Here is a 16109-nt window from a genome sequence, read left to right as displayed (position 1 = left end):
GGGGAAATATATCCCTTGTCCATGGCATAATCAATTTAATATTAATTATTGTTTACTTAATACTGTGCTAGGCACTGTGTGACATACAAATATATATATGTATATACATGTATATTTGTATGTATATATGTATGTATATATTTATATAAAATATGTGTGTTATATAGTTCCTACCTTCAAGAAGCTTATAATTCTTATCTGAGGAGATAAGAGTAACACACACAAAATCTTTAGAGAAGAAATATGACCAAAAGATTCAGATGATACAAGTCTCCAAAGCTTGTTCAGAGGAGCAAGGACAAACAAAAAAAAAAATCCTGATAATTTATTCACCAAAATAGAATAAGGAGTTTTGGTTAAATGAAGTATCTATAGCAGAAAGTTAATCATAAATCTTTTTTAAAAATTCCAATCTTCATATTTAGAATGTTTCTTAAATCTGTATTCTGTTTTCCTGCCTTAATAATTGGAATGTGCTTACTATCACTTCATCATGATTTCATCCTTCAGAAAGTTTTTTGTGTTCCTTCTGAAGATAAGTAAACTATACAGTGCCATCGCTGTAGGAAGTACAGGACAATGAACTAAATGTATCCTGACCACAGAGACAGTGGGGCATAATAGAAAGAGAACCTGTCACCGTCGAAAAGACCCAAGTTCAAATCCTGACCCTAAGTAGCTTTGTGACCTTAAACAAAATCCCTTTTACTCAAGTACCTTCATCTGTAAAACAAGGGGATTGGACTAGATAATCATTGAGATCCTTTCAAGCTTTCAATCCTGTAACTACTCACATGTTTATAATATTTAAGGGCATATAGAGCTCTTTCCTTACATCCTGGTGAGGTAGGTAAGAATTGTTATCCCTATTTTATATATACTAATCAAAGAGTCAACAAACATTTATTAAGCACCTACTTTGTGTCAGGTCCTGTGCTGGGCCCTGGGGACATAAAGACAAAAAAATGAAACATTTTATACATACGTACATAATACATATATACATTCATTCAGTTCAGTTATTTTTCAGTTGTGTCTGACTCATCTTTATACCGTTTTGGGTTTTCTTGGCAAATATACTAGAGTGATTTGCCATTTCCTTCTCATTTTACAGATGGGGAAACTGAAACAAACAGGGTTAAGTGACTGACAGCTAGTGGGTATCTGAGGTCTTCCTGTACCAACTGTACATAAATACACACTATGCATATATACATATATGTGTGTTTAATAAATGTATGTATATGTACATGCCAAATAAATGCAAGGCAATTAAAAAACAAACACTTAGGGAAGGTTCTATGAGTTTCAAAAAAGTTAAATGACTCACCCTATGATTTGAAGTCAGATATCTTGATTCCAAGTCCAGTACTACACTGTCAGTGACACCAATTTTCTCATGCCTTTTAGTCCTAAAAATAGAGGAAAAAGATTAAATGGGGCTCCTGATTAATTGAGATTTGCTGTGTTTCTTGACTTCTTGCTGTCTTGGTAAACTCATAGCAATGGTAATGGAACCTTTTGATCAGGTTTCATTGTCTCAGTATATACTGCTATTGATTGGTTTCTTTTTCTGTTTGTGCTAAAATATGCTAATTATTATTTTAAAATCACAATGTAGACAACAATTTAAGAAACTAAAGAAGTTTAGACTATATTGAAAATAAAATTAACAGGTACATAGCACTTTTTAGGCTATCAAAATGCTTTACATAACAGATTTGAGCTTTGTCGTTTTATATACATATATACACACACATACACACATACACACACACACACACACACACACACACACATATATACATACATACATTTATACACCTACATACATATGTAGGAGGCTACTAGGAGGCTCAATGAATAAAACACTGGCCTTGGAGACAGAAAGATCTGAGTTTAAATTCAGTCTCCAACACTTATTTGCTGTGTGACCGTGGACAAGTCAGTTAACCTCTGTTTGCCTTAATCCACTTCAGGACCTTTGCCAAGAAAACCCCATGGATAGTATGGTCTACAGGGTCATGAAGAGTATGACATGACTGAACTGAATAACAACAAACACACACACACATACACACACATGCACACATACCTGTATGGGTAGACAAATATGGTAAGATAAGCATAACAGCCTCTAGCTGAACAAAGGTTTTTTCAAAATAAGGCCCCTCAAGTCTTAAATCCTGCCACGTTTATAACCAGTGGTAAATTTGCAGCATTGTAAAACTGAATGAGTTGTTAGGGTTTCCCCTTCTTTATTTTGTATACCTTAATTACTGGAGAAGGAGTACATTAAAACTGAGATCTTGGGTTAATTAATTGGTCCTGGACTATAGAATTTTATAGACCACAAGAACTGAAGTTATGGTAGTGTAGGTACAATTGACTAAACATGGCTTATAAACGTTAGAGAAATTCCCGTAATTAGCCCCACTGCAGCTATTGAGCCCTGGGATTTTATAGCAGACATAAATTATGAAGGTTAAAAGGAAGAAAAATTTTGAGTTGACATAGTGGCATTTGCACAGAGCTATAATTTGAGTTAATGTGTTTTCCTGTGACTATTAATGAACCTTTTCTAGTTTTAAAATTCACTTTTCTATTTACTTTCTCCACATTGTTTTCAAGGTAATAGACTGGCTAGCAGGTGTGAGGTGTTAAATGCAAGTAATAAATATCTTATGAAAATATGTCATAAAAGTCGTCTGAAGTACTTAACTGCAAGTGAAGGGGGTGATGAGACATGTTTGATCCCACTCCTCAAAGTCATTTTTATACCATACCTTTGAGTAGACTGCAAAGGAAAGTTATGGGTATATTTAAATGGTGTTCCCTGTCATTGAATCTTGACACATTTTAACCTACCTGTTAAAGTGCAAGTTATAAATAGCTGCTCTCTCAAAGGTGTTCATTATACCTCATTGGGCTCTTGTTATAGAAAATGCAAATGTAATTTAAAAAGTGCCCGTTCTGAGTATGAGCGATTACTTGCTCCCTTCAACACGCGTTTCATTGTCAGCATATCAGCTTGGTTACAAGCCTGTTTTCCTTTCAAGCAGAGATCGTTTGAGCTTCTCTCTGTATGCCTAAGTGTGTAATGGAAAATGTTTCACTTTCCCAGGGAAGCAAGCAGCTGTTGAACAACTATCCTGTCTACATCACTAGTAAACAATGGGATGAGGCTGTAAATTCTTCCAAGAAAGATGGGAGGCGGCTACTTCGATACCTCATCAGATTTGTTTTTACAACCGATGAGCTTAAGTACTCATGCGGCCTTGGAAAAAGGAAAAGGTCAGTGCAGTCAGGAGAGACAGGTCCTGAAAGACGTCCTCTGGATCCAGTTAAAGTAACATGTCTCAGAGGTACTGCATCTTTTTGCTCAGTGTCCGCCATATGTGATCCCATTTCACTGCATTGGCTGTGGCTCAGTAGAAGTGTTCAGCTTTCCTGTATTTTGATTTTCCTGAGATCTCACAAGCTTTGTGTGGCCCATCAATTCCTTATCTAAAACTTCCTGAAGAACATTTTATTTGCTTTGGTATCAGTGCTCTGATTTAATGGTACGTTGACATTATATAGCACTGTGATTTACATGCTAAATCCAGATTCAATTTCAACCAAAAGTCTTCTTTGACCAAAGTGGGATGGATGTGAGATGGGAAGAACCAGAGCCTAGGACTATGAGGGGAAATATATGGGAGAATAAGGGAAGAGATTGTTCACATAATTTTGGCTAGGTGATTCTCCATTCCCCTTTCCAAATCTCTGCCCTTCCCCACATCCCATTTTCTAGCCCTTCAAGACTATTTAGCCCAAATTTATATAATCTGTTTATAATGTTAGGCAAATATCAATAGACAATTATTATGGCCAGAAATGCACTGAACTCTGTTAGATCTTTCCCATGCTATTTTTAAAAAATCAGAAAATATGTTGATCTGGTGTTCTAATCAGTAACATCAGTCAATATGGACCATTTTGAAGTTGGTTGGATCTGTTGTGCCAATAAGATTAGTGGTAAGGGAGGGAGAATTAGCAGGGGAAAAAAAGATATTGATTCAGCACATGGGCAGTCTTTTAAAACAGTCTGAGATAAGTTCTGCCACTAAGTAAATGTTCAACCTTGGGAAAGTCACTTGAATTATCTGGCCCCCAGTTTCCTCTAACCTATATTATGGCATACAAGTGCTACAAAGCAGCCAAATAAAAAGAGAAAATGAGAAGCTGGTCAAAAGCTGTCAAAGAGACATGATATAATGGTGTTGAAAGACTTCAACTAGCCAGCCATCTAGACATCTGAAGGGTGTCCTGTTTGTGTGTGTGCGCGCCTGTTGCTCTCTGTCTCTCTCTTCTCCCTTTTCCTCTCTTTTTCTTTGTCTCAGTCTCTTTTCTATCTCTCTGTCCCTGGCTCTCTATTTCTCTTCTTCTCCTTTCTCTCTCTCTCTCTCTCTCTCTCTCTCTCTCTCTCTCTCTCTCTCTCTCTCTCTCTCTCTCTCTCTCTCCTTCCCCACATCTCTCTCTCTATATATTTCTCTCTCTCTTTCCCTCTCCCAGAAACAGAAAAAATGATAAATTATGGCCTTGTCTGGATCATAATTTCATATTTTCAATCAGAGGAAGTGCCAAGGAAAATTACTGTTCTGGACCTAATTGTGATCAATAATTAAAAACTGGTTGCTAAAGTAGAAATCATAAGGAATCTTATCTGACCATGCAATTTTAGTGTTTGTGATAGCGGAGGGGAAAGCCTGTTGTTATCTGACTTGTATCCTAGATTTGGGGTGAGCAGATTATATAAAGTCCAGAGAAAAGATAAAATAAGCTTCCCATGGCTTAAAATTCTGCACGGAAAGCTTCCAAAAGTGATTGGAAACTTTCAAAAACAAGACTCTGATGATGCAAACATAAATTATCCCATCATATGTGACAAGCAAGAGTCACCTAAAGAAACTGATGTGGCTGCATAGGGAGCTCATCTAATAACTTTTTAGGAGAAATCTTTAAAAGATTTAAAAAATAAATATGTGGAAGATGTTAGTAATAGAAGATAACTGGAGATACATGCAAAAGAATGCTATAATCCTATAGAAAACTGACCTGTGGGGTGAAGATAAAGCACAATGAATCTTAGCTCTGTTAGTTTATGGGAGATGAGATGATGTCAGATAAAAAGAGAACAAGCAGGAATTCTCAACTCTTATTTTTCTTCTATTTTCTCTGCTAATGAGAATGTTTTTGACATTGGAAACAAAAAAGAGTTAACGGGAAATTGAAACAAGATAAATGAAGCTATGGCAAGAAAGCACCCAGTCACACTTAATGAGTTTAAGGCACCAAAGCCAACGGAGCTACAAGCCAGAGTACTGAAAGCACTTGCTAGGGAGGAAGTGTGGGACGCTGGAAAGAGTGCAGTACGTGAAGCCCTGAAAAGACCCAGATTTGAATACTGCTCCTGACATTTACTAGTTGTGTGATTTTGGACAAGTTGCTAAATTCCCTGAGCCTTAAGGGATATTTATGCCTATAGGACCTGCCCCTAACACACACACACACACACACACACACACACACACACACACACACACACACGGAGTTTTTGTGCGGATCACAAGAGAAGATGTCTGTGAGGCGTTTTGTCAACCTTAAAGTGACATATATGTGTCAACTATTTTTGTGTGTGCTGTGATACTGACAGTGATCTTATAAAATTACCAAGAACCAGAGATGTGCCATAAGACACAAGGCAGGCAAATGTCCCCATTTTTTAAAAAAAAGGTAAAGGAGGTAGATTCTTCAAACTATAGGACAGCATGCTTAAATTTGCTTCCTAGCAAAATTCTAGAATACATTATTAAAGAGATGCCTCATAGGTACTGAGAAAGGAAAGCCAGCACATTCTGTGAAGAAACATCTAACCTCACTTCCTTTTTTTTAAATCAAGGCTAATAGCCTCTTAGATCAGAATAATGTCACAGAAATAGTTTACTTAGATTCTAACAAGCTATTAGACCAGAGGGGGGAACTTGAAACTTCAAAGCCTCATGTGGTCTTCTAGATCCTTGGGTGCTGCCTTTTGACGGAGTCCAAGTTTTACAGGACAAATCCTTTTATTAAGGGAATTTGTTCTGTGAAATTTGAATTCAGTCAAAGGGTTGAACTTGAGGATCTAGAGGGCTACATATGGCTTCAAAGTCATCCCATATTAGTCAAATTCTCTCATGATAGCTTTATCGATAAAATGAACTGGATGATACTAGTTCAATGGATTTAGAACTGATTGACGCAAATAATAGTGAACTTTTTGAGTGCGGGGACTGGGTTTTTTTGTTTTGGGGGTTTTTTGAGGGGGTTGGTTGCCTTTCTTTGTATCCCTAGCATTTAGCACAGCATCTAGCACATAGTAGGTACTTAATAAAAGGTCAGCCTGGGGGAATGTCCTTCGTGGAGTGCCACAGGGATCTCTCCATTCAATATTTTTATCAATGACTTGGTTGAAAGCTTGTTTATCAAATCTAGGGATAATATGAAGCTGGGATTGGATGGCAGAGTAAGGATCCAAAAAGATCTCACAAGGTTACAATAACGGGTCACATCTAATAAGATGGAATTTAAAAGGGAAAGCATCAAATCCTAACCTTGGGTTCAAAAGACTAATTGTACAAATAAAGAATGGGGGAGATATGGCTAGACAACAGTACATACGAAAAAGATCTCAGGGTCTTAGTGCATTGACTCCTCAATGTGCATAAGCAGTGTGACATAGTAGCCAAGAAACCTAATGGCATCATGAGCTGCTTTAATGGAATCAAATTTTCTTGGACAAAGGGGACGATATTCCTGTTATACTATGACCCGCTCAGGCCTTATCTGGAGTATGATGTTCTGACATTTTAGAAGGAATGTTGACAATCTAGCATTCATCTGAAAGATGGCAAAGAGACTAGCAAACTCCATTATGCAGGGATCACAGAAGGAATTAAGACTGTTTACTATGGAGAAGAGAAGTCTTGATGGGAGGCAGTTTTGAGATGTTTGAAAAGCTACTATGTGGAAGAGGGTTTCATCTTGTTTTGCTTGGTCGCAGCAGGCAGAACAAAAAGTGCCGAATGGATGAAAATTGCAGAAGTAGCTCCAGTTCAATATAAGGAAGAACAGAAACTGGGACTGTCCAAAAGTGGCACAGGCTTCCTCAGGAAGTAGTACAGGGGAAAAAGCATTGACTTCGGAATCAGAGGGTGTGGGTTCACACCTCATTTCTGATACTTACTACTTGTATAACCTTGGACAAGTCACTTAACCTGCTGGGGCCTCAGTTTCCTCACTTGTAAAAAGTTGAACTAAATGGTCTCTGAGGTTCCTTCTAGTTCTGCCTCTATATAATAGTTCTACCTCTAAATAAGATCTCTTCACAGACTGGAGCTTGAACAAAGATTGAATGACTCTGTCAGATTCATTCTAAAGGAGGTTCTGCCTTTGGTATGAACTGACTGAGGTGACCTCTGAGATTTTATACTTCTATGAAAAAGCAGCAGAAATTATAAAGTCTAGTCCAGGGATAGGGAACTTGCAGCCTCCAAATCACATGTGGCCTTCTAGGTCCTTGGGTGTGGCGTTTTGACTCAGTCCAAATTTTACAGAACAAATCCTTTTATCAAGGGAATTTGTTCTGTGAAGTTTGGACTCAATCAAAGGACTGCACTTGAGGACTTAGAGGGTCACATGTGGTCTCGAGGCTGCAGGTTCCCCACCCCTGGCTAGTCCAAAAACTACTCAGTTTTGGTCTACTATGGGAAAAGGCCAAAATTTTGTCAGGAGAGAGAATCATCAACCATAAAAACTTAATGAAAATGATCCTGCTCAGCAAAGAGTATCACTTGGAGGTGGTGACACTTTAATATTTACTGAGCCACCAGCCTCACTAATAACTCTTCCTGAAACCCAAAAAGCCCCTCATTACTTGTCCACCTACCAGTGAACCTACTATTATCTGGGTGAAATAGCAGTGGTAAGGAATTGAAGTCCACCCCTTTTTGGCTGAATGAAAATACTTATTACCAAGGGGGACCTGGTGACTGACATCTTTAAGCTCTGACTTGCAGAAACAGTATTTCTTTTACAACCTCTACAACTAAGTACTTCATGCTTTTCCCAATTCTTCAACATCTCCCTAGGTGTTGGAGTGATTTATATAGAGTGTCTAACCGAGAGTTTTGTTACATCCTGTATAAAGTGCTTGTTCATATAGCAGAGTATGCAGAATTTAAGAAATTCGCTATTTGGTTTGCAGAGAAAGTAAGGTCTGTTGGCTAAGTCCCATTCTGTAAACAGCAAATATTAAAATTCTTTCATTTGAACCCACAAGGGAAAGTTGACCTGCTGTCCCTATTAAAAGAGAGTTTATGTGGTACTGATGGAAAACACCTATCTCCCCAGCACTTAATTGAGAACTTTGCCATGACTGATCATAAAACTAAGTCTAATTAGCCCTCTAATCAAAGTCCTCTTTCACCAATGGTATCTGGTTATTTTTTTCATCTTCATTTTTAGCTGTAGGACAGAAACACACATGTGGTATGTAGTAGCTCTGGAATAGGAAAGAAAGAGGAAAGGGAATGATATGTACTTGTGTTCAGGTACCTAATTAGGTCATTTAGGTATTTGCCAAGAATGACAAAATGAAAGGACTTTGATGTGCCATCCAATCTGCTATGACCTAGATGTGACTCGTCTACTTTATAAGAATTTAGAAGAAATGATAACTCATTGGTTGAGATTGGTGAGTCAGCATGCTTGAAATTCATGCTTCGGTACTTCAGAAGGTTAATATGTCAGAGTTTGAAAGGTTCAGTCCTTGGTCTTTGAATTGATGAAATTACCATGGGGCTGATATGTCAAGTCTTAACACTTCTGTAAGTCCCCTGAGGTCTTTGCACCCTTAGGAAAAAGGGAGAGATTTTTGATTTCCTGAGTGGGACTAATCAGAGTCCCTAAAAAGGAAGCCATTTCTAAGGAAAGAGCTCTACTTTTAGCTTTTAATAGAGCCCAGAATGCTAGAGAAGGACTTTTTGCCTTCACTTGGTCTCACCATTTACAATGCATTCTATTAGTCCCAAGTTCAATACAGTCAGACCATTTTGTCAGAGCTATTAAAGTCAGAATGGCTGTTTTTACAGTTGTAAAGCATTGTGAACGTGGGAAATGAAAACTCTTGCTCAAATCCTCTAATACTTTCCTTACTGATTTTTTTTAAAGTTTCTTATGCTCATTTAAGGTTGGAAAAATTTGGGCAGAGAGTATGACATCAGAAACCAAGTCTGAGTGAGGAAAAGAAAAAAAGAAGCAAAGAAGCTGTTAGGGACTCTTTGGTAGAAAGAGAAAATACAAAAGGGTTTCTTTCCATATGTAGATAGATAGTGTGTATGTGTATGTGTGTGTGTGTGTATACACACATGTGTATATATACACAGTGTATATATGTGTATATATGCAAATGTACATATTTTTATATATTCATATGTATACACACATATGCATGACCTATGGTATGCAGAGCATGTATGCTACATGCAGTCCTTTGCAAGCTATCAGAGGCTGCTAGGCTGTCCAATGGCTAGAGGACTGGTCCTGGAATCAGGAAGGCCTGAGTTCAAATCTAACTTCAAACTCTTACTAGCTGTATGAGCTTGGGCAAGTCACTTAACCTCTGTCTGCCTCAATTTCCTAATCTGTAAAATAGGAATAATATGGAGCTAATAATAGCACCACCCTAGGATTATTTTGAGGATAAAATGAGATAATATTTGTAAAATGCCTTGCAAATCTTAAAACATTATATAAATACTATCCTTTATTATATCAGAGGGAAAAATATGATATAATCCTCATTCTCTTCTTTTTTTGTTTGTATCCCCAAACCTTAGCAGCATGCCTTGCACACAGTAAATGCTTAATAAATGCTTTTTCCCTCATTCATTCTCAAGAAGTTTGTAACCTAAAGAGGGAGACAAAACACACCTAAATAACTTGAGAGCAACCCTAAAATCTCTGAGTATATTAACAGAGGTGTGGCTTTTGAGTCCAAACTGATCTTTGACCATGTCCTTTCCTCTACCCCGTTAGCTCACAACAAATCACCCTTATTTAGATGAGCAAAGATTTTTATATAAAGACTGTACCTCTTTAAAGTCCTGGGCCCACTCATCCTACTCTCATTGGCATGGGAACTTTGACTTGCTATGTTTCTGTCCAGGGTCAGCTTGCCTTTCTTCAGGCAATTTGGTGACCTCAGTCTCTTCAGGGCTGACCACATTAATACCCATAAATTTAGCCCACTGCAACTCAGAGCTCCTGAGCTCAAGAAGTCCACCAGCTTCAGCCTTCTCAAGTGGCAGGGGACACCTAACACACAGAAAATGTTCATGCAAGAAAAGTCAGGCTAAAATAAATGTCAGTCAGCCTTAAAAGAGGAAAGAAGAGGATAATCCTGAAGGGTCATATGGGGAAGGGCAAAGAGCAGTTCCATCCAATTTGCCTTGATGATAGGGATAGGATTTGGGATGGGGGTAGCAAAGGATTAATTCCTCCAGTCTTTTGTAGCAGAATGTTCTCCTTATCACTGGACATCAAAAAAGCCTGAGTTGATGATTACCCCAAGGATAAGTGCCTCTATGACTCTCCTCTGACCTGGAACCCAGCTGCCACTGCTGGTGAATTCCATGTGTGCTCCTTCAGGCTGCCCCAGGAGATTCAGAAATGTTCAAGTCAGAATGAAAAAAATCAGGCGACTTGGGGTGTAGACCTCCTAAGAACAAAAATATGTAAATGATGGAAGAGAAAAACAATAGGTTAGTGGTCCTTCAAATTCAGTCATTCGTAAAACAAATATTAAGTGCCTATTGTGTGTAGAACTGTGTAGGTGCTGGAGAAAATTCATAAAACATATTAAGTGCCTACTGTACATCAAGCTCTGTGTAAGTGCTGGAGAAAATAGAAATCTGAGATTAAAAACCTGTTTCCCTGCCCTCATGGAGAATCCATTCTAGTAAGGAGGATAAGATACAAACCAAATAATGCAATATTATTTTCCGTAAGTTCATTAGAAAGTTTCAGAACAAAAGTGCTAAAATAATAGCTCTTATTTCCATAACATTTTAAGATTGACGAAGGGCTTTCCTCACAACAATTCTGTGAAGTAGACGGTAAGAGTGTTATTAACCTGTCTCCTTTGCTGACATATAAAGCTGGCAATTCCCATGGTCAGCTTAATGGATTGTTAGGCTTGTAAGCATAGGCTCTATCCCAGACTTCATTTTTCACCTTTTAGATGTGGCTTCTCACAACCCTGGTACCTCCAGGAGAATCAGGGTCAAGGGCTCTTCAAGCTCGAGTCAACTCCATTCCTATGAAGGGCGCGTCTCACTCTCGAAGTGGAGGGAGATTAGGAGTTCAAGAAGAAATTGATACAGTTACACAAAAGCCTTGGCTCCCTTTCTTTTGCAAAATTTAGCAAAATACATTATGATTTTTATGATTCTTGCAGACTTGGGGGATAAGTTAGTGGGGAACACGTAATTTTACTCGTTCTAAACAAAAAGGACAACAAAAATGGATTTTTAATTAGTTGGGATCTCATGATCCAGCACCTTAAATAAGAGTAATAAAGCATAAGTGGTCATGTTGTTTTAAATGAGGGCTTAGATACCACCAAAGCGGTCCCAGAAAATCTTGGAAGGGCAAGGTTGATGGAAGGAAATACTGGCCAATTCCAAGTGCTGCCAGTTCTACTAGTGACATATGAAAGCAGAATCAGAGCTTTCCTCCGCTCCCACAATTGGGCATTTTCTGAATATCTTGATACCCATGTTAGCAAGATCCACTAATTCTACACCATCTGTCAGTTGTTCATTTAGGTCTGGTCTGCAGGGGAATAAATGTAAAAATGCTACTTTTTCTATCCTGTTTGGTATAAATACAACTTGAGTGGCCCTTTCGTTGCTTGGACTCATCATTGACAAAGTGCAATGACCCTGGCAGAATTTTTTGCGTGAATAGTCAAAAATCTCTTTATACATCAATGTTTCAGCTTACCCACTATAACTTACGCATGTAAATAGCGACTTTAAAAATATGTACTTTGGGAAGAATCCAAAGCAAAATTGTACTAGTTGAATTGATGACTATAGGATATACACAAAGACTGGCAAGGGGAAACAAAGAGTTAATGGGTTAAAATAACTTTCCTGTGATCATTTATTTCCCCTGATTATACATTTTGAGCAGGAAGGAAACTTTGAGACGAATTAGTCCAACACCCTCATTTTACAGAGTTCTCAAGAGGTTAAGAAACTTGCTCAAGGTCCCAGAGGTTATCAGGGACAAAACAGGATTCAAACCCAGGTTCTCTGATTCCAAATACGATGTTCTTTCCACTGGATCATTAACTATTATTGTGCTTTACAACTGTTAAGAGAACCATTATGGCTTTTTTTCTTGATATTGGACATAATATCTGTTATGAGTTTGAGCAGTTTAAAAATATAGAATTTCATAACATCAAGAGCCAATAAATATACCTCTTTACACATCAACTAGTTATTATGGAGTTTCATAGAGTAGGGAGAACAGAAGCCCCAATTCTTTAAAACAAAACAAGACTGACCAAAAAAAATCCTCTAGTGAATAGCGTTCAGTTATGGAGGAGGGAACACTAGAGGACTGAAGATGGCTATGCAATGTTTGCGTGGATTTAAAATAGAGTACATTGACAGCAGCACACCTTTACTTAGAAATGTTTCAGAAAGCCTTTTCAGTCGGGGTTGTTGATATTAAGATAGTTGCTAAGGAACTATCTACATGACCTACCTCATTAGGAAAGCATAGGGAAAGCACATATAGGAAAGGATATATACAAAGTATAACTATGGTTAAGGAGGCACTTTGGCATCATCCGTAGAGAGTTGACTTAGAGTCAGAAAGATACAGTTTCAAGTCCTTCTTCTTACGCCTACTGGCTGTGTGATGATGGACAAGGCCCCAAGTAATTCTCTTAAGACCATAAGGTACAGAGGAGTTGCCAGTGCACTGGTGGAGGGAATTTGCATACTTCAAGTTCATTATAGCAATGAAATAGCAGCTGTGAACCAAAAGGAAAAAAAAAATCTATTCACAAAAAAAGTAAGGTTAATCTGTACTTTCAGTTGGGTATCTTATTTACCTGAGATGAAAATCCTATTCCAATGATACATCTAGAAGAGAGGTTTCTGGGTTCAAGCTCCTACAGATCCTCCTGAACTTGAAAGACTTTAGATGTGTTCTTGGTAGAGGACTACATACTGTCCAAGAACCAATCTAGTTAAGTATGAAGACAGTGATCATCAGCAGGTTGACCAAGATACCTCATGGAAATAACCAAAAAATGAAATTAATTTTTTTTATAAATTTGTCCCTCTAGGCTTGTTAATTATATAGGGTGGAAAGGGGAAGTTTGTTATTTTAGAGCCAATCTCACTTTAAAATATTAAGTAATGCAAGTACATGTAAATAGAATACAGTTCAAAACCTAATTATAACCTATAGTTTAGCAGTTTGAAACTCAGAAGCAATCATCTCCACTCCTCCCACTCTATCGAAATTTGCACATTTGTACCTGGTGAAAGAATATTATGCTATTCTGATTATGCTTCTAGAATTACTAAAATGGTGAAAATTGCCAAAATGAGAATGGATACAGACTATGGATTTGGAAATCTACTCTTCTGTTCTTTTTAGATCTATACTGCCCGTCATACAAATAATATTTAATTTTTATGTCTTCAGAACTTCCCTTAAACTTTCTTAGTAGAGTATGGGAGGGAGACAGGAGGGTGGAACTGCTATTTCTGTACCTCACTTACATGGTTGAATTTGTATTTTGCATGTGGCCAGATAGATTCATATTGGAATAAACAAGGTCCCACAAAAGGCATCATCATGGCATTCCATTGAATTTCCCATAAAGCTTTCTCCATAAAGCCTCCACTTACAGTCATGGGACTGCTATTTTTCTAGTCTGCTATGAGCTCTCAGTAAGCAGACCCATTTTCTTCTGCAAAGACCACTTTGTTGTTGCTTGCCTGTTTTTTTGTTTTGTTTTGTTTTATTTTTACTGTTCCATGCTTTCTCGCAGAGTTCATTAGGATGCATTGTACTTCCAACCCGGATTGGTGGATGCCATCAGAGGAGCAAATAAATAAAGTGTTCAGTGATGCAGTTGGCCATGCCCGACAAGGACGAGCTGTGGGGACTTTCCTACATAATGGCAGCTCATACTATGAAGGGATTGAGCATCAACTTTCACAGGATGAAATCCTCAATAAAGGTTCCCAGGATGCAGCTGGAGATTGATGGAAATCAGAGGAAATCTATTCCACAGTAGCAGCCAGCCAACTAGAGAATACTGATTGTGAGATGAACTGTTAATATCAATTAGGAGTCCAAAGCATTTCATATTCAGTCATACTTTTGACACCCTACCTTTTCACCGTCTTATTCTAGTGCACAAGTCCCAGATCAAAATCCATTTCAGGTCAGCTTGGGAAGACGCTATGCCTACTACAGACTTTTTAGAGTCATTAATGGAAAACTGCAATTGGTTTCAAATGCTTTAAATCTAGACTGTCAGGTGGGAAATATAAATGGACTTGCAAGAAACCTTTATGAAATCATTAAATGCTGCCATTAAAGTTGGCTATTGATCTCAAAGTTAATGTTGCTCAGTATTCTTTCCATAGGAGAGAGTGGAGATTTTCACACTTGTTTTAAGGTAAGTGATATTTGAACAAGCAGGACATATGTAAATTAAAGCAATGCTTTAAACATCAATAAGTTCCTTTTTTTCTTATGGATTATTGAACTCCTAATCTGTAACAGCGCAGACAAGGCATACATGGATTTAGTAAGCTATTCCTATACTAGTAAAGTGCAATATTTTTTTTAAAAAAAAAAAGAACATCAATCCTCAAAATACTAAGAACATAGAATCATCTATATAGGCATGGGTTATTTGCAGTCAGTTCACACAGACATTTTTACTGCTACTCCATCATATTGACATAGAAGGTACCATGTCATCTCTGGAGTTTATAAAAACTGTAAAGCATTTCATCCACTCAGCAGAGAATCATTCAAAAGCCATCTTTCAAAGGTCTGAAATTACGGATTCATAGAACCACCATTTCAGACACCTTAAACAAGGCTATGTTTACACAGTCCCAAAATAATTGGTTTAAAAATGGAAATTCCAATCAGTTGCTTGGTCTGCAACTGTGCCAAAAATTGGCCTGGCTTATTCTTCTCTGAATCGAACAGATGTTCTGACGTCATAATAGACATAGCTTCAATGCCATTCAGTTTATTATGCAACAGAATTTTCAGCAATTCTCCATGAAACTTGTTTATTTTCTGTCATGCACTGGCTTCTTAGCTCTTGTATGTTTGTGTAAAACTTTAAAACTTCTATTTATTCCTTCATTTGTCCTACCAATATTGACCAAAATGTATTGACATGGCTCTTGAGAGCAACAGGTGATAGCTATGTCAATGGCACGCCCTCCCTCCATCCACATTTTATCTGTAGAGCTACATGTGTGAAACGAAAAATGTCCTTGAAATCTGCCATTATAAAAAGTGTTATATAGATGAGATGCTAGGATAATTATTCCTGAGGGCTCCAGGATCAGATATCAAGTGACACTTCTTTTTTGAAACTATGCCAATGATTGCATTTCTTTATATGAAGAGTGGTAAAATAGCAGCTGTTATCGAGGATTAAAGTCATTCATGGGAGTGGCTACATGAAAATGATGCTGAACGTATCTTGCACATAATCGGTGCTCAATAAATATTTGTCAAGTGAATTAAAATGTACATGTTTACATTTATAAAATATTACCTTGCTGGGTTTTTGTCTAAGTAACAAATTGCCCCTTTTCATTCACTTATTCATTTGTTTATTCACTCAACAAATACTCATTGGGTACCTGCTGTGTGAAAGAAGACGTACTTTTCAACATTTGCTTGTTTCTTTTGCTATGATCTACAGTATCATTTCATAATTCCAAAGTTTAAAT

The 16109-nt window shown here is 37.6% G+C and overlaps 1 protein-coding gene across 2 annotated transcripts in view; it reads left to right on the top strand.

The window, feature by feature from the left end:
- BEND4 (BEN domain containing 4) overlaps window positions 1-14742 on the top strand; it is a 45110-nt gene extending 30368 nt beyond the window's left edge. The window contains exons 4-5 of one of the 2 annotated variants that reach the window (XM_072620608.1): window positions 3125-3294; window positions 14168-14742. In XM_072620608.1, the coding sequence (XP_072476709.1) occupies window positions 3125-3294; window positions 14168-14177 (180 nt within the window). In that variant the 3' untranslated portion in view covers window positions 14178-14742. Of the gene's footprint in view, window positions 1-3124; window positions 3366-14167 lie in introns of both variants that reach the window. The other variant, XM_072620607.1, reaches the window with a different exon arrangement.
- Window positions 14743-16109: the final 1367 nt, after the last annotated feature.

This window comes from Notamacropus eugenii, chromosome 6, assembly GCF_028372415.1.
Source record: "Notamacropus eugenii isolate mMacEug1 chromosome 6, mMacEug1.pri_v2, whole genome shotgun sequence".
Lineage (NCBI taxonomy): Eukaryota > Metazoa > Chordata > Mammalia > Diprotodontia > Macropodidae > Notamacropus > Notamacropus eugenii.
Note: the sequence above shows the minus strand (reverse complement) of the source record. Positions and strands in the feature narration are given on the sequence as shown.